The following is a 24,914-nucleotide window of genomic DNA, read 5'->3' on the forward strand; positions in this document are numbered from 1 at the left end:
CCAAAGCATAGGGCCTCATGAGGTGCCTTTGCTAGGGTCTAAGGGCAGCACTAATAGCTTCCCTTTTTCTCCTGTAGCAATGATTGAGAAGCATAGCTTTCCCTGAAAAGCCAGTTTTCCCTGAAATTGTTCATTGTCATTTCAATTAGTTTTATTTAAATGATTTTCTTAAAGAGTTTGATGATTGAACTGTAATTTAAAAAGTAGTGAGTATGTTTTGTCTTCAGTGATGAAATACTTTAATGTTTTGACTCCTGGCCATTTACCCATGTGTCCTTCTAATCTTACCTCCCTGGCAGAACCTTCTTTCTTGTCTTCTCCACATGCTTCTGTGTCTTTCATCCTCACTCCAGTGGTCCATTGTGGTTATTCCTGGACATTATTTGTTAAAGATCTGAAGGACTGATAACTTGAAAGTCCATTGTCCTGCCTTGTTTAGGAAATGGGGATGATGTTGGCGAATGGAAACCCGTGGTGGAGAGCTGCTCTGACCCTCTTGCACTAGGGTTTCCCTCTTTTGCTTGTGCTGTCCCTCTCCTTGTCTCTGTCTCACTCTCAGGGTATAGCATTTGTTTTTGTACATGATGTTCACAGAGCCTGTGTATAAAAAATGCTTGAAAGAACTTAGTTTGGAGAAAATAAGATTTAAGGAAGATATGAGAGCTTCAACTGTCTGGAAGGTCATCATGTGGAAGAGGAGAATGCCTTATTCTTGGAGACCCCAAGCCATTAAATTGGGTCAGTGGGAAGGAATTTGAGGAAGGTTCAGTCCCAGGGGAAAGAAAAACTCTTTTTTATGGTGGTTATGATAGAATGAGCTACCTCTTGGTGACCCCTCGGTGGATATGTTAGGGAATGGGTTCTGACATTGTTTGCATTTGGTGTTCAACTGACAAGTTGAAATGAAATATGAGGAAATTGGGGCAACATCTCATAGCTAGAGAACATCCTTGTAAAGTAAAGGCATCCATTCTCTTTGGTTTTAACTTTTCTCTCTTAGGCCAAGTGAACCTCACTCCTGGACACTGAATCCTGAGTCTTTGACTCTTGTATGGCGCATTCACCCTTATATATTAGCCCCTGTTTGCTCTGTTGTCACTCCCTGGCAAAGACCCCATTCTATCTGCTGATATTGGCTGATAAGAGCTCCACCTCTCTTCCATAAGTTTCTGGTAGTCATGGCCTCTGTTCATGGCTTGTCTAGTCATCACCTTGCCTAGGAGAAGGTTCATCTGCATGTAACTCAAACCAGGAGTCCATGTATATCAATGTGACAACTCGGTTGTCATTAGGTCCTTACCAGTACCTGTGATTGCCTGAATCTGTGACTCTTGACTTACTTGGTTTAGAGGTCTCAGTGTTTGCCTTGAGTGGATCCCATTGAGCAAATGGATCATGGCATGATCTCCCCACCATGCCCTTTATTGGTATTTTCTCTATATTCTTTCCTTCTTGAATATTACTATCATAAGAGATTCTCCTCAAATACATTTGACCTGCTTGGCTTGACTAAATGTATTCTAACTGATTCAATTTGTCTTCTAGTTTTGTTCTCCTTTCTCCACAATTCATTGTTTATTGACACCTGGGAGTCTACTGAGCAATGCTTAGCTCCACACCAGGTTCTCAGATCATAGGAGGGTGGCAGTCCCTGCTTGTATCCATGCCATTCCTATATGTTTTAATGATAAATTACTCCCTAAAGGAGAAAATGGGAATATATTTTTAATGAGGCATTTGGAAACAAGTCTTGCTTTCATTACTAGAAAAAAAAGTTTTATAGATTGGCAAATAGCAAAATACTTTGCCACATGGAATATACCCTTCATCATTTTCCAAACAAATATAAAGGAAAGAAAAGTGTGATAAAACACTTGAGTTCATTCATTCCCTCTCAAGTGATCTGGACTTAGTCTTACATGCCCAGAGAAAAGTTGGGCTGTGTCCCCAGCAGGAGTGAAAAACTAGGCATGCCAGATACCTCACAGCTAAGTTGATTTCAACCCTCACCCATGTCACCTCTTGGGAGCAGACTGGACTTGTCAGGTGTTGTGCTGTGCCTGTCAGTTATAGTCTATGTTCCTTATGAGGGCTTTTGTCTTCCTGGATCCAAATCCTTAACCTTTGTCACATCACTGACTTGGAGAGTCTGCTTGATCACCTGGCAGAAGTGACACCAGCTTTGGAGTACCTCAGCCTGCTGGGTAATGTGGCATGTCCCAATGAGCTGATTAGCTTGGAAAAAGATGAGGAGGACTACAAAAGATACAGGTGAGTATCTAGGAGTTTGAGCCTGGTGGAAAGGGAAAAATGGCATCTTTGGGGGGGGGGGATGATATTATGGGGTGCATAGTAGATATTACTGGACTTCCATTGATAATACTAAACTTTAACCTTTTGGCAACCTATAGCCATTGTCTCCCTTTGTCAGGGACATAGGAGCCAAAAAAAAAAAAAACAAACAACAACAACAAAAAAAAACAAAAAACAAAAAAAAACCCAAAAAACAAACAAACAGAAAAAAAAAAAATGAAAAGCTTCCAGGTGGTCTAGGTCAGGGGTTGACAACTCTTTTTTGTAAACAGCTGGGTAATAAATGTTTTTAGGCTTTGAAGGTCATGTGGTCTAAGGTCTATGTCACAACTATTCAACTCTGCTGTTATAGTGAAGAAATAGCCATAAACAACTTGTAAACGAATAGGCACAGCTATGTTTCAATAAAACTTTACTTACAAAGACCAGGGGCAGGCAAGATTTGACCCATGGGCTATATTTTGCTTACTTGTGCTCTGTGTTGTAAGGTTTTCCTTTGGTCAGCCTCAGAGTAACTTTTTAGAGAGCACTTCCCACTAAAGGTAGGGAGCTTACGTGGGATCCCAGAGGAAGTCTCAGAAGTCCCATAACTTGGTTCCATAAAGCTCTGCCTCACTGTCCACCAGCTGTGTGCTCTGATGGGGTCTAAGTAGAAATGCTTCTCTTCCTCCTCTCTGCTACTAAACCATCTGCTTTGAAATACCTGATCTAAACCCCCCTTTCTTAGGGAGTCTTCTTGATCATACCTATTTTATTCTCTTTCTTCATTTTGAACTCTGTGTGCTCTCATTCTTGATTGGTTTTGTTTTGTTTTGTTTTGTTTTGGTTATTGTTGTTAATGTTTTTAGATGATCTTTTCATGTGTAGGCTCTCTCTTCATTATGATTGCTCTCATGAACACCCTACCTGAATCAATGTGGAAAGGGGAGGGGGAGTAAGGAAGCAAATTCAGGGCAGGTAAGGCTACTGAATAATAAATTTAGAAGGATTGGGGAAAGAGGATAATGGTTTGAAAGAAACTTGTTCTCTTGGGACTCTTATAAAAATCTGTGGTGACCCATGAAGGAATGCAGTCAGGGGAGTTGATGCTGTATAAAGGCAAAGCTGTAAGAAATACTGAAGGCTGTTGAACACTGTGTATTTTTGAAATATATGCACATGGATGCATAAAGTTACAGCAGGAGTCCAGTATTATTTATCAGGAAGCATTTTGTATGTTTAATCTAATTTTCTAGGTTTCTTGATTAATTTTGTAGGGGTTTTATTAGACTGTTTTTAAGCCATCTTAGAATAAAACTCTAACCCTACTCTGAAAAGAGGTATTAAATCTTTTTCTATCATGAAGATATTCATTTGGATATGATTCTGTAGATTTCAATGTGAATTCTGTTAGGAGAAATATGATTAATACCCAGCAGGTGAAGAGTTATACATTTCTAAATCAACCCTGTAAGTTGCTTAATCACTTAGAGCTTAATTTGCCTATTTAAAACTCTTATCAACTCTGAAGCATTTAACAGCCTGATTTCAGATATAAAGGGGCCTCTTAAAACATATTTTATCTTTGTGCAGCAATTTATAAGATATGTCTTGGAAGGGTCAAGTAAGTCCAAGAAAGTTCTTTCAGTCAACATTTTTAGTAAACCAACCATGGTATAGGAGATTTTAATTTGGTTTCTGACTTTTTTCTTGAAATTTCTATGTTTAACTCTTTAAAATAAGCCAATAAATTGTACAAATGTATGTATGTGCATGCACGTATGTGTGTCTCTGTATGCATGTGCACATGCATTGACACACGCGTTCATTCACTCATTCATGGAGCTGTATGTAAACCAAACTGTAGGCACATTTTTGTTGTCTTTTTTTCCTAGAATGAGAGAAGTAGAGTGAAAAGCTTCACTTCCCTTATCTTCTATTTAGTCTCAAATAGAAGGCTTATAAGTTTGCAAAAGGAAAAGAAAAGCTAGTACTATTTTTTTTTTTTATAACTGTTCACTCTGGTAAAAATACTAAGACCCATATAAATAAGGGCCAGATAAGAAGACCTGATGTGGGGTCCAGATTTAAAATGGGGAGGATAGTCTAGATCAGTGACCCTTCACCAAGGCTGTACTTCTGAATCATCCAAAGCATTTTGATTAATTGAGTGGCAAATGCAACAAAATAGTCAATAGGTGCTTTGGATGTTCACTTAACTATTGGACTAAGTAGTGTTTAAAATTCCTGTTGGCTCTAGCATTCTGAGATACTCTCCTCCCAAGCCATTACAGTTCTTCCATTGCTGTCTAATGCCATTTTATATATTCCATCTTGTATATTTCTCTCACTACTTTGTATGTGTCCACATCCAGAGGATGGCTTCTAGTAGGTAAGGGTGTATCTTCTTGCCCTTTGAAGACTCTTCAATATCTAAAGTAATGCTGGCCATGGAATAGGGACCAGATAAATGTTTTCTGGAGGCAGCTTGAAAATTATTCTTTCCTCTGAGAAGCTAAGTGCTTATGGAGAAATGTATGGCCCTCTGGGCACCTCTGATGCCTACTGCCTATTTGGAATCAGATCCATTTGATGTCAACAATCACAGTTAATAAACAAGGAACTGTCCTTGAGACTCAATCTGAGCACTGGTCATTGGGTTGCTGATCCTTCAGGGAGGGTTTGGTTCTAGAGGAGTGATTCATTGCATGGGCTGGCTGTTGTACCCACTAAGCCTGACCTTACTACCTCAGGTCCATCAGGGTTGAGGGATGGGGCTGGGAAGGTTGTTTGTTCATGCACATGTGGCAAAGTTGCTGGGAGGAGGAGTTGGATTCTAAAGACACATTCAGCTGAAATCACATCTAGTCAAAATTACTCTAGAAAATCCATAAGCCACCCACAACAATGGCAAGATGCTCACGCTCTGAGAGAAATAGGAACTAAGAACACTGGAAGGAACATTAAATGTGTGTCCATCCAGTTACACATTCACTGCACAGCATATGATGATCGAGTGGAATGGTGGGCCTATTCTCCAGCAATCCTAAATTTTTTATTCATTTTATTTTTTATTATTTCTGGTTGACAAGTACTCTCACACTTGGATTTGGAGAGATAAATGTGTATGTGATGGCATTCTGTTCTCTGGTTTGTAAGCAGCCCTGCTTTGTTCATCCTGGAATTTGAGTTTCATTTGCCCCTGAGAAATTTTAGGATTTTACAATAAGACTTTTGAATCCAGAGTTCCTGCAGTGTTTTACTTTCTACAAAGCAATGCAGCCACCTTTCCCCCCCACCATTGGTAAAATATTTTCTTGGCCCTTCCTCCACAAAGTATGAGGTCTGCCTTCCTTCTAGCTGTTACCCAGAGCCTAATAGTAGGGCCTCTATGTAAATTTATGTGACATTTTCACTAGAAAATTGCTTAAAAATGAATGATATTTCTACAGTTTACTGTTTTTCACTTTAACTACATTTTCTGACAATATGTCTTCTATTAATCATTTAAGCAATAGTAGGAGCCTTAAAGGGAGTGTATTCAGAAGCAAGAACCCATGGCTCATTTAGTGCTGTCTAAAAAAATTTCTTATTGATTGGCATCCTCTGTGGTTATGTGATGTAATATTTATAATATGTCACCCAGCCATACATCAAAACAAGTACGTCTGTTTCACTTCTACGGGAGGTGTTGATTTCAGAGAGGTCAGCCCACTTTTAGGTCACGTTGTGGCCAACCACCAGAGCAGAAATGGGAAGTGACTAGATTTATGGAGTTATTGGGAATGGCTTCACAGATGCTTCACTTTCTGCTGATTCCTTCTTCCCTTCCCCCAAGTCACCCCTTCTCCTTCCTTCCTTACCCCCTGTGCACACAGTTGGATTTTCTTGGCACACATCCCCACCATAAAATGGGCTCGTTAAATCTGTATGTGAGCATGAACATACTACCAAGTTGTTGAGCTGTGCCCTGGTCCTGCTGGGGCAGGAGCGGACCATGCCTTGATTTTTTTCTTTGCCATTCATCATAGTTCATGGCTAAGAAATATCCATCGCCATGTTATTATAGGAGCTTAAACCCGCCCGTGCTTTGCTGTGTGTACACATTGTGCTGCTATTTTGGGATGAATGTTGAATGAGGGTGAATGTGATAACAAGCAGCCTCCAGCATTTGGGCGGGAAGAGAGCGGTGAGGTGGTTTGCCTTGGGAGGCCACCGTCATGCTAAAAAACCACTCAAGGCCTCCCGTGGACTTCAACACTAGCCAAAAAGTGAGTCAGGTATGGGAAACTTAGGTGCCCAGAGTGGTCTGTTTCTTGTCTTCCTTTGTAATTCTTCTCCTTCTTGTTCCTGCAGGCAAGACAGCGGAATGAAGGTCAACAGTACATAAGAGCTAGACCTGACTTGTCAAATAAGAGATTTGGTCTCATGGCCTCTAAGCTCTACTTCTGTCATTAAACCCTTTGCCATTCATTCTCTGCTGCCACTCCAGTCTCTGCTTGGCCTCTCCTTCCTCCCGCCTCCTCAGTAGGCCCCTCTATATTTCTTACAACTTTAAATTATTTAAAACGTGACACCCTTTCTTTGTTCCCTCCCAGAAAGCAGCCTGAGGCCTGCCCAGTGTCTGTAGCACTCAGCCAAAGGGAAAGAGGGAGGGACCCTCCGCAGTCTGTTGGCTGTCCTGGGCTGCCACCATTTCCCAGCTGAGGAGGAGCTGTAAAACTTGTGGCTTACATAACCCAGCTAGCATTCTCCAGCTAATCTACAATCTGGGCTTTGAAGATCACAAGAAAGCAAAGGTCACGACCCAGAGATCAAAGTGACAGAAGCCCACAGAGTAATTGCTGGTTACCCTCTGTAGAGGGCCTCGCTCTGTCCTGTGGGTGTATTGTTTGCACGGAGACTTCAAACATGCTGCCGGTGAGCTGTGAGGAAAATCAGCTGGCCTTTGCCAGTTGTCAGGCCTTCATTAATGCTGTAGGTGAGCTCACCTCGGCTCATTAGAGTGAGATCATTGTCATCTCTCTGAGCATCTGGAGTTATTCCACTCACAGTGTTTATTCATTACTCTGGTCTTTATTGACTTTTTCTCACTGCCCTCCTTTACCTGGAGGTGTGAGGGGGTGGTTATATAAGGAAATTGGAGTAATAAGAAAGGAGGCTATGGATGTGTTTATTGTAAATTAACTTTGCAGCATATAGAAATCAAGCAGGCTAAAAGCGTGAGAGAGGCTTAGGCATCATCTAACCCGTTCTCTTCATTGTATAGATGGAGAAACCAAAGCTCCGGAAGGTGGCGGAGACTGAACCAAGATCACACAGCAAAATGAGCCCAGGGTCTGCGTTCTGTCCTCTGCCCTGTTAGTCTCCAAGCTCTTTGTTATGAGGACCCCTCCTCTTGTTAATTTTCTCCCCCTTAGATCTCTTTAATAAGCTTTAGGTTTTTTAATTAGCTACATTTAAGCCATTGCTAACTTTTTAAAATTAGACACATTAAGCTGTTGATGAGTGCTTTTGATTAGCATGAGGTAACCAGTGTTACCAAACGGGGTTGATGTAATCTGGTCAAAAGCAGAGAAGCTTGATGTTTTGTTGGCCTGCTCACTCTTCTGTTAAGCTTTGTGGAAGACCGAGAACGATTCCTGGGTCACCCATTGCTGGCGTCAGGGGCCCCTGGTAGGGCATCAGTCGCTTGCACTGTGTCTCTCCCACTCCACCCCCATGCATCGGAGTGCCTGCAAGAAATAAGGGGAAGAATGGCCATTCCATATTGCCATAAATGGAAAGAAGTAGGGAAAAACTCCAGGTGACCTTGTATTCTGATTTCCTTAGGATTTGGAAACTTGGTATTTCTTTAGTAGAATCTCTTCAGAGAAAGAAACAATCCCGGGAGCAGACAATGGAGATCCATCTTGGTGTTTCTGTGATTGTGCTGTTACTGGAACAGCTAGCTTCCCCTGGGGTAGCAGTTTGAGCAGGAGGACAGAGCACCCTTCTCTCCCTTTGAAGTCTAGATGAAAAATGCCAGAGCTTTGGGATTTGGGCAGAGAAAATTGATTTGGGAGCAAAAAACAAACACACACCAAAGCCTTTCTGCTCTTCCTTTTCTCCCCCTGCCAGTTTCAGGTGTCTCCTTTGAGGAGTCCTTTAAGAAAATGGAGCATTTAATATGAAAAGAGAGAGAGCCTGAAAAGCTTTCTGTGTGGGTCTCACTTTTAGAGAATCTGCCTTTAGACGGAGACAGATGGGTCTTTACACACCTTCCCAGGATCCCTGATCTCTTCTCGATAACCTCACCTTCCATATCACGGTCAAGAGTGCCCCTGACTTCCAGCCCCCCGCCCCATGGCTTTCGCCTAGCCACCTTGGGAAGGTCAGGAAAATTGGAGTTGTCCTCTGGAGCTAGGGATGTGAAACTCAGAACTTAGACCGATCTCTTTTCATTAAGCAGTGCCCTGGCTTAACAAGCAGTTTTATAAATCTGAAGCTGTCTCCGGGTGTCGCAGGATTTATAGACGGGGGTTTCTGCCATAAAGTGGTTTATGATGGCTGCCTTCTGTGTTATTAGTAGCTGTCTCTTCCTTCAACCATTGCTGTTTGATAATAGCCTTAAAACACCCAGAATTACTTACCTGCAAGCCCCATTCCCGATAGCCCCTGTTGACAGTCTGAATAAGTTTACTGCCCTTTTGTTGTACTTTACCTTCAAAACAAACTGATTGAACCATCAATAGCTCGTGGAAGCTGACAGAGGCATGTCATCTGGACTAGCCCTTGTGATTGCAGGTTATCTGGGGGAGTTAACCTTCCTGCATTGTTAACTGAAATGTTTTATGTACTATGCAACTTTAGGATACGGCTGTGATAACCCCAGTAACTAAGTAATACATCACGGTAAAGAGATTTTGGTGCAACAAATAACCCTGGATTAAATTTACAAGGGTTGAATTGATATTGTAAAAGCCTTCATTCTGTGGCTTCGGGAATCCTCTGTTGTATTTTTATGGCAAACTTGTATTATACTCGGGATTGAAGCTGCAGCTTTTGACACCCTGACATGACCTAGAACAAAGGGAAATAGATCTCCCAAGACTGGGATGGGACAGGCAGGCAGAAAGCCCACTGACTTATCACTTGGCAGTAATGTTTGGAGTCAGTTCCAAACCACCAAAGGGCAGGAAGACCTCTGGTAGATGTGGCCGCCTCTGGGCACTGTGTACCACAGACATTGGGGGCAGGGTAGATCATTAGCGAAATTGGGAGGGAGATTATTCACCACATTACCAACCTCATAATTCTGGAACTGTTTGTTATTCTTCATGGTGTTTTTTTCACTTGGACAGTGGTACACAGCAGGACCAGCAGCATCAGCTCCCCCACCCCCTCCAGGAACTTATTAGAAATGTACATTCTGGGCCCTACTCCAGACGTAGGGAATTAGAAATTTTGGGGGTGGGATCCTGTGATCTGTGTTTCAACAAGCCGTCCAGGGGATGCTGATACCCTTTTAAGTTTGAGAATGGCTGTTCTGGAATAGAAGCTCTTTGAGAGCAGGGACCTTGTCTGTTTTGTGCATCACTTTTATTCATGCAGTATGTGGTGGGTGCTAGCAGCTCAATAATTATTTGTTGTGTGAGTGAATGTATGAAGACATCTCTAAGGCAGGAACTTCAGACCCTGGGCTGAGTCTCAGGCGGAATTACTTGGGGTGAGACTTGCTCGTGTCCCTCAAACCTCTCCAGGCATCAACCACCTAGAAACCCCAGGCTGGCGGTCAGGATGGGAGTCAAATCACCCCTAGTTTCAGAGATGACTGGCAGCCTATTTCATGGGCTGTTTCTTCGATTGTATAAGAAGAGTGCTCTGAAAACAGCAGCTCTTTGTCATCTAAAATTTTTAACTAGCTTAAAAGCCAGCACCTCGCTCGCTCTCTCTCTCCTTTGATTTCAGGGCTGTGATCCAAAGTGGGGCAAAATGACAACGTGCTGTCTGTTGTCATCATGGTTCCTGCCAGCCCTGTGAAGACATCTTTCATTCCATCATTAAACATTGGCTGATTTTCTAATACTGATGTTTTCTTCACCTGAATATTCATCTTTTCCCACCCTACACTTAGTGGGTGTCTTTACTCCTCTGAGCGTCACTCCTGACATATTGTTTCCGTCTGTACATGTCTTTATTTGAAAGAATCTGTTGTCATCAAGGCTTTGCTGCTACAAGCAGAAGATGGAAGTTTTCTCTGACACTGACTGAGGCCAGTCGGAGTTCTACTGGAGGATAGAAGGGTCATTGGGACTTTGTGGAAACTTTCTGATTTTGGATAAGGTTAGGGGGCCTTTGGAGAGGGAAGGGTGAGGCTCAGGGAGAAGTTGGAAAAAAGATACTAGATTGAGACCAGGGAAGAAGCAGGAAGTATATAGTCAAATATCCTTGACCTCAGATGTTTGGGGTGGACATTTCTGGGGAAGAAAAGTATACCTCAAAAGAACTCAGAGTATTTTCGCTTTAAGGAGTATTTGGGCTGGAAGCCTCGAAGCTATTTTCTCTAGCATTTCAGTAACCAGCCAAGTCTTATACCTGGGCAAGTATATGGCGGCCACTTGGTGATGTGAGAGTGTCTTATGAATGTGGGACCTGAGGGGTGGGGGGCAAGCTTTATACCCCAGGTAACATTTGCCCTGAGAAAAAGCTCAATGTGTAGGGTTGCTTTAGGATTTGGTTCTTTGAAGATCCCTTGAGATTTCTTGTTGCTCCTCTTCTTCCTCAAGACATTTGTTTTCAGTCATTCAGTAAGTAATGGTAGGTCCCTTTCTCTGTGCTCCCAGAACTACTTTGCACATAACCCTGATCTTGGCACTTAGCTATGTTGATTTCTCTTTTCTCTATGTGAGACTTTCTTCCCCATTACACTGAAAGCCCCTGTAAGGGCAGGAATCATGTTATAATTACCTCTGTATACCTAGGGTCTGGCACATGGCAGATGCTCAAGAAATATTTGTACAAATGAAATAAATTGGTATTTTATTGAGTGCATTCTAATGCTACTTTTTAAGATAAGAGGATTAGCAAAAAGTCCCTCCTTTAAGAAGACATCACATAAACACCAATAAAATGATTAAAATTATTACAAAACAACAAAATGTTAGATGGTATGGTGCTAACAGTGTATCCTGGGAGTGCTGAGAAGAGAGAAAACAGTACAGGCTAGAGATGCCCAAAAAAAGTTTGTATGGGTCAGGATTTGAAAGATGAGTGAATACTGAGGAGGCTGGGTATGGGAAGGAAATGAGAGATTCCTATGGAGGTAATGTATTGTTCTTGAAATTGGGTACTTACCTCTTCTTCTTATGCAGGACAAGGTCTAAACAATAGCTTGTTTGTTTGTTTGAGAGAGAGAGAGAGAGAGAGAGAGAGAGAGAGAGAGAGAGAGTTAAGCCAGAGCAGGGAAGGGCAGAGGGAGAGGGAAAAAGAAAATCCATGCTGGGCGTGGAGCCTGACTTGGGGCTCAATCTCATGACCATGAGATTGTGACCTTAGCTGAAATCATTAGTCAGATGCTTAACCAACTAAGCCACTCAGGGACCACAACAATAGCTCCTTTGAGTGATCAGGTGTAGGGGCTCGATGGAAAGCATGTGGGTTGGTAACTTTCCTTGAGGAAGGAGAAGTATAAGCAGGTGTCTATATTTTTTATATATTTATTTATATGTTTATATGCCTATCCCATGGCCACATGGATCTTCTCCTCAATTCCAAATATACCTGCTTGAGAACAGTTCATCACACAAATAGTCATTAGCTTATCCTTGGAGGCCATGATGGACACCAAAGACTCTTTCCTTGGGAATTTGTATTAGTATTTGTTGGGCTATTAAATAAATATCCCCTATAAACCAGTTCTTCTTGTTTCACCTTGATAATCTTCATAGTGCTAGTGTGGAAGTAACTCAGGGATGGTGAAAAAATCCTCAAGACCCCTGTTTGATTCTTTAAGGAAGCATTTCTCAGCTATATGTGCTTCTTTCTTCTATCCCAAAGTCAACCATGTTATTACAACCTGCATTCTAGTTTATTGTCCTGGATGGCCAGTCAGTGTCTCTTGCTTCCATTTCAAATTGAAGATTTGTTTTTATCTCAGAGATAAGAGTTACACAGATGGCCCACAGGAATGGCAGTGACATAAATGGTACAATTAGGTTGTAAGGTTAGTTTCACTGAGAATTTTGTGTGTAGCAAAGAAGCCGGGCCCATTTCCAGAATGGAGGAAGGGAAATACATCAATAGGATCTTCCTGGCTGATCTAGGTAGGTGTGCGTGTGTGTGTGTGTGTGTGTGTCTGTGTGTCTGTGTCTACCTTTGAATCAAGAGCAAACATTACTGTGCATTTTTAAGGCTTAGTTGTGTATCTATGTAAAATATAATTATTTGGATTTCTGCAAAGGGTGATCATTCATTATGAAAGAAAGAAGCAGCAGCAGCCAAGATCTAACCTTGTGAAGACTTAATGATGTGGATTCCTGGGCATGAGACAAATTGCATGGATCTTTGAGGGCATCACCTCCCCCCTGAGTTATCTCTGACTCTTTTCTTTCAGATGCTTTGTTCTGCACAAACTGCCCAATTTGAAGTTTCTGGATGCCCGGAAAGTAACCAGAAAAGAACGAGAGGAAGCTTTGGTCAGAGGGTCATTCATGAAGGTGGTGAAGCCCAAGGTAAGCTGCCTACTTTCTCGTCTTCACAAGGAATTTATGTCTTGCCTCACTGGTTATTCTTTGAGTGCGGAGGATGTTCTGTGTTTAGATTTCAGGAGAGATCTCCTATTAGGGTTTATCCATGGATATATTGTTGGCCAAACAAGAAGTAGGACTGGGAATAAATTTGATTTTCCTGTAATCTAAAGGGACCTTACTTGTAGGGTGATTTCACCCAGATGGCTCTTTTACCAATAATGCAGCCTGATGGTGATGTTCTGGGGGGCATATCTGAGGTCTTCTTCTTGAAGATGTTTCATTTATAAGGTAGGGCCTCTAGAGGTCTGTTGCTGAGAAAAGAAAGAGAGGAAAGCTTGGGGAATTTAATCTTTCTTGGGTGGGTACGATTGTTCTAGTGACTAAGAACTCTTTTTTTCTTAGGGCCATAGCAGGAGGGAAGGGTGATTTTCTTCTGTCCTCAGGTATGAGGGCTCGATAGCTCTCAGAGATATTGTTAGAGGGAAAGGCCATTTTTCCTGACAAGTGTGACCTGGACTAGTGTATGCTTCCTGCATGTAGCTCTCCAGAGCTCATGGGATTAGTTTTACTGACCTTTCCTTTATAAGCTGAGTCTGAATGGAGGCCATGGAAGTGACTATGGTGTCATCTTAATGACAGCATTGATGAGGCAGGGGAGATGTGGCTGGGAGACTTGGCTTCAGATTCAAGGAAGTCTTTAAGGGTGTGGAAAATTATCTCTTTGGGAGGAGTTGGGGTCCTGTGAAGCCCAAGGCTGTGGAATGGACCTGACGATCCTTGATGACCCCTTTGGAGGTCCATCAGTGCCCTGGGGCCCCATGGAGCTACCTAGCTACTTCCTTTTTTGGACCCTCTCTTGTGTGTTGAAAATACTGGCCCAGAAATCCTGGAGGTCTAGTTTGTCCTCGCTTATTGACTTGGAGTACTTTGCACGTGCATTGGAAATGATTAAGAGGGAAAGAGGAAAAAACAAACAGAACCAAAACAGAAAAACGAAACCTCTTCCATCAAGTTGCTCAGCCGGCGGCAGACCTCAGGCCACTTTCTTTCCCTGAACCCATGAGGTGCAACTTATTTCCTGTTATGCTGAATAAAATTGCTAACAGTTGTGGAAATATATGATAGGGAGGGTATAATACTGGCAGATAAATGTATTGTTACCTGTTTCAGCATGTGGGAAATTAATTGAGTGATTCGTTTCGTAGCTATTAAAGTGTTAACAGTTTTCCTTATCGAGGCACAGATTTGATGTATTGCTCATGACTGCCTTTAGTTATTCCAGCTTTTGTAATTTTGTCCAAATGAAATAATTTATTTCTTGGCCTCCTTTTTTTTCTTCTTCTTCTTCTTCTTTTTTTTTTTTTTTTTTTTTTTTGTGGGGAGGGGGTGGTTTAAAAGATTCCAGAGGCAGCTGACATCACCAAACAAAGGACAACATGTGGACTGTTTATAATACTTTGGGTTCCCACCCATTCTACATTTTCCACCTTCACATATACATGCGCTTCATAGGATAGATCAGTATTTCTCCTTCTCTCCTTGCTTTTGACAGGGGAAGCTCTGTATTATCACAGAAAATCTGAAGGGATACTAAAAATAATGGCCACCGTATTTGTGTGTGATGCTCATTGTGTGCTCACCACTGTCCTAAGGTTCTTTGTACACAGATCTGTGAGTCCTTCCAGAACACTGCAATGTAGGAGGAATGGAGCATTGGCTTATTCTACAGGTGAGGTAACTAAGGCCGAGAGGTGTCACTTAGGCAGCCCGATCAGTAAGCATGGGAACTGTAGTTTTACTGGTGTGTCTGACCACCAAGCCACGTTCTTCTACTCGGATCTTAGCTCTGGAGCAGTGAGCCAGACATTTTCCCCGTGTGTTTCTTTGTTCAAAATGAAAAGCTCATAAGAAGTTCTAAAGGTAGAAAACAGGTGAAAGCCAAACTGTTTTCTTGGAGTAGAGAGGGCAGCAGGGACTGAAATCCTCCCCTGCCTTTGAAACCAAGTGGAAATGGTTACTTAAAATCCGGTAGTAGCTGGCTCTTTGAGTCATTAGCAGCATCAGCAGAAATGCTTTTCAAAGTCCCAAATTAGTTTCTAATCAATTATAGAATTAGCTTATGTTTGTGTGATTGACTCCAGTATCTTTACTAATAGTATTAAGCATAAAAATACCCATTAGTTATTTGAGAAGAGACAAAAATACTCTGACAAAACACGGGGATCTTCAGTTGTTACCTTTTTGTAGAGTTACGTGATTTCCAAACTGGAGGGACTTCAGAAATCACCTGGTGTGTGTTCTCATTTTATTGGTGAAGAAACTGGGTGAGGATGTAGTTTCCTAAAGCCCCCATAGTCCAACACAGGCAGACCTGGGATTAGAACCCAGGGTCTAGGCTTCTAGGTAAGTGCTGTATATACACCGTGATGCTTCAGGTGCACTAGAGGCTTTCCCTGTGTTCCTGGCTTCATATCAAACTGTATGCTTCTTGAATGCCAGGCAATTCCCTTTTGCCTGTTTTCAGAGAAACACACTGGTACTTTTCTTGCAGATAGAGGCCAAATAAGCTTCTTGCTGAATTAATAAATTGGTGTTAAAAAGGCTGGTTCTCGCCTGCTCACAGTGTGCACAGACATATGTTTGTTCCTGTGCAGGTGTGTATATACACTTTCTATCTCTGTGTGTATATACATATGTATGTTCTGGGAGGTATGTGTACACCCGGAGTCGGCTTCTAAGTGGAGAGCAATTTCCTCCCCGTGATTTGCCAACGCTGTGCTGAGCACACTTGGTGAAGACCTATTTTTCATAAGAGAATCGGAATCTCAAGTTGGCTCCTGTCCTTTCTCAGGCGGCAGCGGCCTGTTGTGCTTATTCAGCAGAATGCTCTGATGGATGATCAAGGAGGCCGTGATTTGGGGAGCTGTTTTCATTTTATTCCTGACATAAAGTATTTGGGAGAATGGAAAATGCCTCTCCAATCACAGCCCTTGCCTTAGAGGTAGGGAACAGGCAGTCTGGGTGTTCTCAGCTGACGCAAATGCAAAATCGTCCAGGAACTAATAAACCCCCTATGTCACAGAGGTTTGATTTGGTACCTGGCAGGCCCTGGCGCCTGAGTGCGAGTTCTCGCTCGCCTTCTCTCACGATGACACATTTCCCCTTTGTTTGCTGCCTTTTGGCTTTTGTTGTTTAAAAGCTGCTTCCTGTCTGAGCTCTGATTGTCCTACAGAAGGATGCCATCCTTCATTAGGGAAATGATAGCTAATGTTACAATGGACTCTTCTAGACTGGTGTGTGTATGCGTGCGTACATGCATGTTTGCGTGTGTGTTATTTGTTAAGGGACTACAGCAGCTAGGTTGTGTTCATTTCCTGGAATTTTAAAGAAAATATGTGTCTTTTGCAAATATTGACCACAGAATCATGCCATTGTCGACGCCAAGAGGACCAAGGTAGGTGCAGAGAAGGTTGAGGCTCCCAAAGAAAGGCTTCTGTGATGACCAGACCGTGATCCCCCTTGCCGCATCAGGAAACATAAATCAAAGGGATGTGATGCCTGTCCAGAAGGGTGTGCATGGTGGACATGCCAGCCCTACATATCAGACGGTTCAAGAAATCGACAGTCAGAATTGCTTAATTATGTCCTGGCTTTGTAATTATTCATCCCTGTTCTGGCAAAGAGCACAGTTGTCATTTCTCTGACATAATTATTTAAAGCTGAGCCCTCTTGTTTACAGGCATGTATATGAAGTTGGCTACCAACTGTTTAATCTTCAGAACCTTATAGAAGCAGTGCATAGAGGGACAGGGACAGCTGGACTGAGAATCACAGCCTGTGTTAGAAAGTGTTTTGACATGTGTGTACTTTTGCTCATAATTATGGCCATTCTGTTATAGGTAAGAGAAGGTAATCGGTATGTTTGTGAGTGTCAGTGTGTCCTTGAAAATATATGATGCTTGCCTTTATGTGGGCATGCCTGGGTTTCCTATCATGTGTATTTTGTGTCTTTGTGTAGTTTGGTATGGTTTATATATTTGTGTGTGTGCATATCTTTGGGTTTTTTTTTTTTTTTTTTTGGTGGGATGGAAGCTGTGTGTGTGTGGCGGGGGAGAGAGAGAGAGAGAGAGAGAGAGCGAGTGCGCGCAAGACAGGAAAAGGAAAGGAGGGAGAGGGAGATGTGATGTATTAAAGGAATAAACTTCCGAGTACATGTACTTTCTGGAAATCTTTTTGATTCCTGACCTTACACTGAATGTTGGAAGCTATTTCGGTCTGAGCATCACCTTCTTCCATGGCCACGCTGCACAGTCCTGCTCCTGACATTTGGCATTAGGACATAACTCCCTGGTTTCCTTTAGTTCCTTTCATCTGTGTGTACCTTTTTGGATTTACACACACACACACACACACACACACACACACGAAAGGCAACCGGGGAAAAAGATAGGGAATGGCAGCATCGGGAAGCCAGCTTTTTGTCAGAATGAAGCACCTCCTGGTCCACTGGGATGTCAGCTTCGCGTGAGGGCAGGAACTTTGCTTGTTTTTATTGCCCCCATACCCTCAGGGCCTGGTCTCAGGCAGGGGCTCGGCCAACACTCGTCAAAAAAATGAACTGGGAACAATAGAGCATTTTGGGAGATCCATCATGAAAGGTGGTCCATTGTTTTTATTGCTTCAATATGGTCCTCTGGAAAAGCAGGAGAGGGACCTCTACCTTAAAAAAATGTAATAACTTGAATCTGTGCGTTGGCAGGAAGGAGACATTCTGGGTTGCATATTTGTTTTCCAAAGGATTTACCCTGGGATTACTTAGGATGGCAAAACCTATGGCCTCCATGAACGCTGGGCCTGGGCTTCTCCACAGGCAGTGTTGCTGGGAGGGCAGGGTGTGTTCTGGGCTCACAGTGTGCGGTGTTCTGAGAGTTCCCGGAAACCACCTGCTCATATGAGGGCTTGTGGGAAGTAAAAAGTAGCTTTCCTCAGCAAACATATTGAGGTGCTCCACAAATCTGTGTGTAGTTTAAATGAGATTTTCCTGGTCTTAGCTGCCATTCTATTTTTTGTGTGTACCATAAAGGAGCACTGCCTGGTGGCTTGCTTGGTTTATTTGTTTTGATGCCTAGTCTAGTTCTTCCCTAGGTGTTACCTTGTTCGGAAACATAGCATGTATGTCTTTTGTATCTTCCAATTATGCCATTCTAGCTCAGTCGCAAAAATGTAGCGGGTTATCAGAAATTACCTCTAAACTGATTGTAATTACTAACATCTACTCTAGACTCCCTGTTTTCAGGAATACATATTGTATATAAAGCCAGGGTATGCCTATGAATAAGTATTGTAAACCGCTTATACAGGCAGTTAAAGAGGTGATGAGCTAATCATATATGTTGAAAGTTCTCTACCATGCCAGATATTCAGAAGAAAACTAAAAACGTCAGTTTGTTTTCTGGGTATTTCTAATGACCTGAGTATGTTAGTGTTTTATGATTCCTTTCTGTTTTCACACAGGTGTTTCTTGTCTACAGACATACTTAGATTCTATTTTCAGGTACTTGATAGTAAATTTTGAAAGGAGGAAAAATTTTAAATTAACTTATTTTTTGGAAGATGCTTGGGCGATGTGTTTAGAAACAACACCGGAAGCCAAAAATTTGCAGTCTGTCTGTTTTTCCTTTTCCTGATTTCGAAGTTTGCCACCTTCACTTGGGGGTGGGGGAAGGACTTTACGCTGCTCCGTTTTTAGCACCATGGCATCTTGGATTTCAAGTAAATGCTGTCAGAGTACTGTTCTTTGGAGGCAATTTTGGTATGTCTTCATTGCCTTGCTTTTGGATAGCAACGCTCTGCAATCGGAGGTAGACAGGAGAGCTGTATTTCCTGTGCCCTGGCAAAGCCCTGAGGATGGAGAATTGAAATCCAAAGAGGGAAGAAGGAAAGTGAAACTGAACTGTTGGTGCTGAAGGCAGTCTCTCAGAGCCTCTCCTGCAAGTCCATGGGGCCTGGCCAGGTGCTGAGCACAGTGCAGGTGTCACTCTCCATCAGGCTCAGTGCCTCATGAGAGATTGTTGTACCTCTGTTGGAGTCACTGGCTTTCACCGCATCCCAGTGGCTCAGCTGCACACTCTGCCTCCTTTGGGCCTCCCTGTACCAGGCTCACTTTTGTCCACAGGTCTTTAGACAGAGCCATGCCTAGGGAGTCATGGAAGCAAGTGGCATTCTGTAGGGGATTAGATCCCTAGGATATGTTGTACAGCCTCGGGACTTCACAATTGCGACAAATGTGGTAGATTTCACTCTTTGTCTAAAATTGTGTGTTTCTTTTTACCTCCCTATCCCACTGACTTTGGCACTGGCCATGTGATGCTTTGGCCAATGGGATGTGAGTGGAAGTGACAGCATGCCCATTCTGGGCCAAGGCCTTAGGAGGTACCATGTGTTTCCACTCAGTCCTCTTGCATGTCTGCCACTTGCTATGAAAACAACACGAAACGCACATTGAGCAGACCTGAACCTAAGCTGAAGCCTGATGCACATCTACCCTAGCCAACCACAGACCTCTGCACAAGAAATAACTTCTTGTAAGCCACTAGGATTTTGAGTACTATTGCTGCAGGAACCTAATAGGTAGGCCATCCATCCAAGCATCCTGCCCTCTGGTCCTTCCCTGGCCACTTGAACCAGAGCTTGTAACTAGGACACATTTTTTTAGTTTTTGGTGTCGCAGCACCAACTTATACAGGCTTTCTGGATGCTTCACTAATTAGGATTGCAAGGCCAGCCTAAGGGTTGACTGATTGCCCAGTAGTACATTATTAGATGTGTTGAAACTTCCCTGATAGATGAGTAATATATAATGCCTGGCATGTATTGTGTCCAGTGTGTACTAGATATTGTGTCAGTGACTAACAATAGTATCTCTGTATGTCTCCTTGAACTTGAACATACAAATGAGGAAACTGATGATCAGAGAAGTTACATCACCCCAAATTACAGAGCAACGTAGAATCGGGTTCTTCCTTGGGTCTGTGTAAGGCTCCAAAGCTCACATTCTTTCGCCTCTGTATCTTAAATTTCATTAACAGGCATGAAAATATGGGAGGTAGGAGTAAAAGAGTAGGAAGGCCAGGATATGGAAGGGAGCCAAAGGTAACTTTGTAATTACCATTTTGACCTTCTGACCACTCCCTCCGCCAGCCCATCATGGTGAAATGCATGGTCTAGGCAGAGAATTGCAGGGGATGGGCTGTGTTTCTGTTTCTTAGGCCAAATTTGCAATTTAATTTGAGGATGAGGAAGAACCTTGGCAAGGTTTGAAGTGGGAGGAAGGTATGGGAATGTCCGTGCTAGGAAAGGGAATAATAGTGCTGTGTGCAGAGCAGGTGTTGTAGAAATCTGTGAGAGAGGGGCACCAGGGTGGCGCAGTCGGTTAAGCGTCCGACTTCAGCCAGGTCACGATCTCGCGGTCCGTGAGTTCGAGCCCCGCGTCAGGCTCTGGGCTGATGGCTCAGAGCCTGGAGCCTGTTTCCGATTCTGTGTCTCCCTCTCTCTCTGCCCCTCCCCCGTTCATGCTCTGTCTCTCTCTGTCCCAAAAATAAATAAACGTTGAAAAAAAAAAAAAAGAAATCTGTGAGAGATAGCCACTAGCCCAAAGCTTTCCAGCGTTCAAAGTGCCCTGGCCACTGTTGGTGCTCACATGGCCAGAGAGGTCAAAGCTGAAGTTGAGAGTCCTCTCCCTTGGACTTTGGGGGCAGGTCTGGGTGGTAGTAAGCAGCTCAGTTTATGGGATAAGGAAGAAGCTGCTGGTTGTCAGAGATCCAGTAATAACTCCCTTGGAAATGGATCCATGGCTTTCTAAAAAGTTATTTGAAATTTTCTTTCCCAAAAGACCCTGTCCACTATGGTATTAGTTGCTTCAGTTTTAAGGAGTGAATTTAAGGCTCCTTAGGTGGGCTATGAAAAGTCCTCACTCATGGGGTCTCTGGTAATGATTGATATGGAGACCTTGTAACTGATTATATCTGTAAACTGTGCCTTTACAGCTCGACATTTTCATGATCCACTTAAGAAGATAGTATCTGGTATTTTGCTTTTGCAATTTAGGTTTCTTGTTATTTTTAAAAATTAGCTTGAGAGGAAAGAAGAGGAGAGAAAAATAAAGATGCTTCCTTAAGAAAGTGGATTCTCATAGAATACACTCGGGGTGCTGCATTCAAGTTATTCATGTTTCAAGCTAACATTACACTGCCTTCTGTGTTCAGTGTCAGGGCTTGTCAGGGAGCTGCTCCCCAGTGATACATGCATTGGTCAGCCTGAACAACACCTTGGCCTTAACATGCTTTATTCCACTTGCCACTTGCCACTCACCACGCCACTAACTCTTTGCTTTGAGCCTGGTGATTGAGCCCAGGAATGAGAAGAAGTGGGCTGTTTAGGAACAGAGAAAAAAGGCTAGCAACTGAGGTCTGAATGAAGGGACATCAGGAAAGCATCAGCGTCCCTACCCCTAAGTGAGTCCAGGGCCTTGCTTTCTCTCCTTGTGAACTCTGTGGCTTCATGAAGTTCTGCCTTCCTTAGAAAGTCCCTTCTGGGACTGTGGAAACATCAGACGGTAGAGCCTGAACCCCCCCAGGCAGACTGACATCCTAGAAGGCAGGGAAGCCTGCTGGATGGATGGCCCACTGGGGGAAAATCATGAACATTGTTCTGAAGTTAACTTTGATTCATGTTAATAGTATTTATAATTCTATGGCTAGGGAAAAAGGGTAAAATGAAGATGGCATGGTCCTAATTTCTGCTCATGAGTTCTGGTTATTTCCAAACTGCCTACAACTAATAGCAGATGTGCTAGTTTGCTGGAGCTGCTGTAACAAAATACCACAGCCTGGGTGGCTTCAACAACAGAAATTCATTTCTCATTCTGGAGGCTATACGTCCAAGATCGAGGTGTTGGTGGAAATTGGCTTCTGCTGAGGCCTCTCTCTTTGGCATGCAGATGGCTGCCTTCCCGCTGTATCCTCATATCGGTATTCTTTATATGTGTGCGCATCCCCGCTATCTCTTTGTCCAGATTTCCGCCTCTTATTAAAACACTAGTTATATTGGATTAGGACCCATCCTGATGGCTTCGTTTTAATTTATTCACCTCTTTAAAGGCTCTGTCTCTAAACATAATCACATTCTGAGCTACTGGGAGCTATGGCTTAAACCTGTCAATTTGGGGAGGGGATACAATGCAGCTCTTAACAGACAAGAAGAATGAACTTTAAGAAGATATAAAACTCACGTAAGCTTAGTGATGGAAGGGATGTCTCTATTATTTAACATTTATTTAACATGTTGTTTTCATTGTCCCCAAAAGCCTAAGAAGCACAATAATAAATAGATAGGATAAAGTAATGGGATACTCTTAGGTTATCCAACTTGAATAGAGGCATGAGTCTTCACAGAGTTTGATTGAAATAAAAACGTGATCTGTCTGTCTGAGTGTGGCTAATAACATACTTTTTGGAGATCATCCAGGTGAGAGCCAAGAAGGCATACATAGGTATTAGCATGAGCTACAGTAATGGCACTTTCATCCTCAACACAGTTGGGTTCAGCGAGGAGCCAGATGCTCAAAGGAGAGCTTCTTCTCGTTGAATAAATTGCCTTTTCCCCCAAAGGTGCCTTTTGCCCTAAATGGATCCTTGATGAGTAAAAAGAAGGAGTTTCTTATTATAAGGAAGAAGAATTAGGAGGCCTTTCAACTGCCTGTTTCTCCAGAGAGCTCGTTTCTCCCTGCCCAGATCTCCAGGGCCGTCTATGTTCTCAGGTAGCTGCTGAGTCCAGCTTGTGAGTTGGGAATAACTCTGGGGTAAATGTGTATTTGCCTCCTCATGGTTCTGTTGACTCTGGTCGCCATGGCTTCTTTCTGGGGCCCATGTACACGATCTGGCTCCAGACGCCTCCTCACCCGACCCTCTGACCAGGCAAAGTTGTGTTTCACCAGCATGATAGGGCAGGTCTGCCCTTAGGGTCTCTGAAGGCTTGTGGTACAATTAGCTCTTTTATTTGCTTTTCTGCTCCTTACAGTAGAGTGTCTTAGATTAACAGACAGGGCACCATCAATAATGCACAGATGCTCTGTAATTGGGGCTTCCTTTGATGTTAATTTAGCTAAGTTCAATGCTATTGTCAGTGATAGCAATTACACTCAGCCTTTTCACCAAGGACATTTTAGGATAATTTTATTTTTCATGTGCATTTTAAAATATGGCAGTAAATTTTGAGCTACATTACCTGAATTAGAACTCATTATTTCTTTTTCAGCAGTGAACTAATGCTCTCTGTCTAGGCTCCAAAGCAGTAATTTTTTTTCCTTTCTTTCTTTCTTTCTTTTTTTTTTTTTGAAGTGGGGAATTTTAAGTGGGACTTCCACTCCATAAAGCTTTTAATTCGTGAGTGAAATTTAGAAGTAAATCACTTAGTTTTTGTTGGCATTTTGAAGTGTCACAGAGGCTATATGGCTTAGTGACCTCTCCTGTGCTTTATTTGGCCCATTTTTATTCATTCCTTCCCACCACCCAACCTTCATTTTTGTTCTTGACATGATTCAAGGAGTTGCCTCCAGCTGCTCTTTTGGGAAGGTTTAAAATCTGAATTTATTGGCTATTGTATTCCATAGGAAACGTATGATTCTTATTTTGTTCATGGGCTCTTGTCAGATTGGCTGTTCCATTTAGAGGGCAGTCCCATTCAGCATTTCATGTCAACTTTGGAGTAAAGGCTGAACTTCTCCCTTCTGCTGTCTATTTCTCCATTGTTAATACAGAGCAGGCCATGCCTCTTTCCCATGTTTGTTGTGAAAATTAAATGAGATAATATATTCAAGGAGCTAACACTGTCTCTGGTATGTGGAACCAGGGGCAGCTAGTGTTCTTAGCTGTGTAATTTCAAAGCAGTTATTTTTTCGTGGCATTGTTGTATCATTGGTTTGTGTGGGTGAACACGGGGAAGGTAAATTTGGCTTGAGGTGCCCCCAGCTCAGGCTGCCATATCAAAACACCGTAGATGGAGTGGCTTAAAGAGGAGAAATGAACTTTTTCATGGTTCTGGGAGCTGGAAATCCAGATCATGGTACCAACATGGTCTGGTTCTGATGAGAGTCCTTTTCCTGGATTGCAGATGGCTGATCTTTTGCTGAGCCCTCACATTGTGAGGGGCGGGGGGGGGGGGGGGAGGCGGAGAGAGAGAGTGAGTGAGCAGATTGACCAATCTTCCTCTTTTTATAAGGCCACAGTCCTGTCAGACCAGAGCCCCACCCTTTTGACCTCATTTGACCTTATTTGCTTCCTAAAGATTTTATCTCTAGATACAGTTACATTGGGGGTTAGGGTTTTAACATCTGAATTCTGGGAGACATAATTCAGTCCACAGAGGGGGTATTGCCCTATATATCTGGTGGCTAAACTGAATTTTAAATAAAATGTTTCTAAGGCTTTTGTTAAGCATCTACCTTCTGATGAGGATAAAACACCTATCAAAAGGGAATATGGCAAGGGAAAGAAGACCTCAGGGTCATCCAGGAGAGGCCCTGGCCCCTCCTTTTGAGGATCTCCCCAGGCACTGCGTAAGTCCTGTTTGTTTTTATGGGGATGGTGGAAGGAGAGAGCCAGGGGGAAAAGGAGGCGCAAGAAAAGTGAGTATAGTATGGAGGATGAGACCGCTCCATTGTCATTGCTGGAAACAGGAGGACAGCAGTGCTGTAGCCCCAAGTGGATGTCACTTAGAGCAAAGGGGTCTCTGCTTTGCAGAGATAAACCCCTAAGCCCTTTGGTTTGCGTGACCTTGGACTCAACTCTCTTCATCCCCCTTCAACTCCCTGGGTGAATCTAGATATCAAGGCCG

The 24,914-nt window shown here is 42.9% G+C and overlaps 1 protein-coding gene across 7 annotated transcripts in view; it reads left to right on the top strand.

Moving 5' to 3' along the window:
* The window catches only part of LRMDA (leucine rich melanocyte differentiation associated), a 1,047,682-nt gene that overhangs the window by 602,147 nt on the left and 420,621 nt on the right, over positions 1–24,914 (top strand). For 5 of the 7 annotated variants that reach the window (XM_045437740.1, XM_045437735.1, XM_045437738.1 and 2 more), the window contains 2 exons: positions 2,132–2,271; positions 12,887–13,004. In XM_045437740.1, coding sequence (XP_045293696.1) covers positions 2,132–2,271; positions 12,887–13,004 — 258 coding nt within the window. Of the gene's footprint in view, positions 1–2,131; positions 2,272–12,886; positions 13,005–14,674; positions 14,752–24,914 lie in introns of all 7 variants that reach the window. The other 2 variants (XM_045437736.1, XM_045437737.1) reach the window with 2 other exon arrangements.

The sequence above is a fragment of the Leopardus geoffroyi genome, chromosome D2 (genome assembly GCF_018350155.1).
Source record: "Leopardus geoffroyi isolate Oge1 chromosome D2, O.geoffroyi_Oge1_pat1.0, whole genome shotgun sequence".
NCBI classification, from domain to species: domain Eukaryota; kingdom Metazoa; phylum Chordata; class Mammalia; order Carnivora; family Felidae; genus Leopardus; species Leopardus geoffroyi.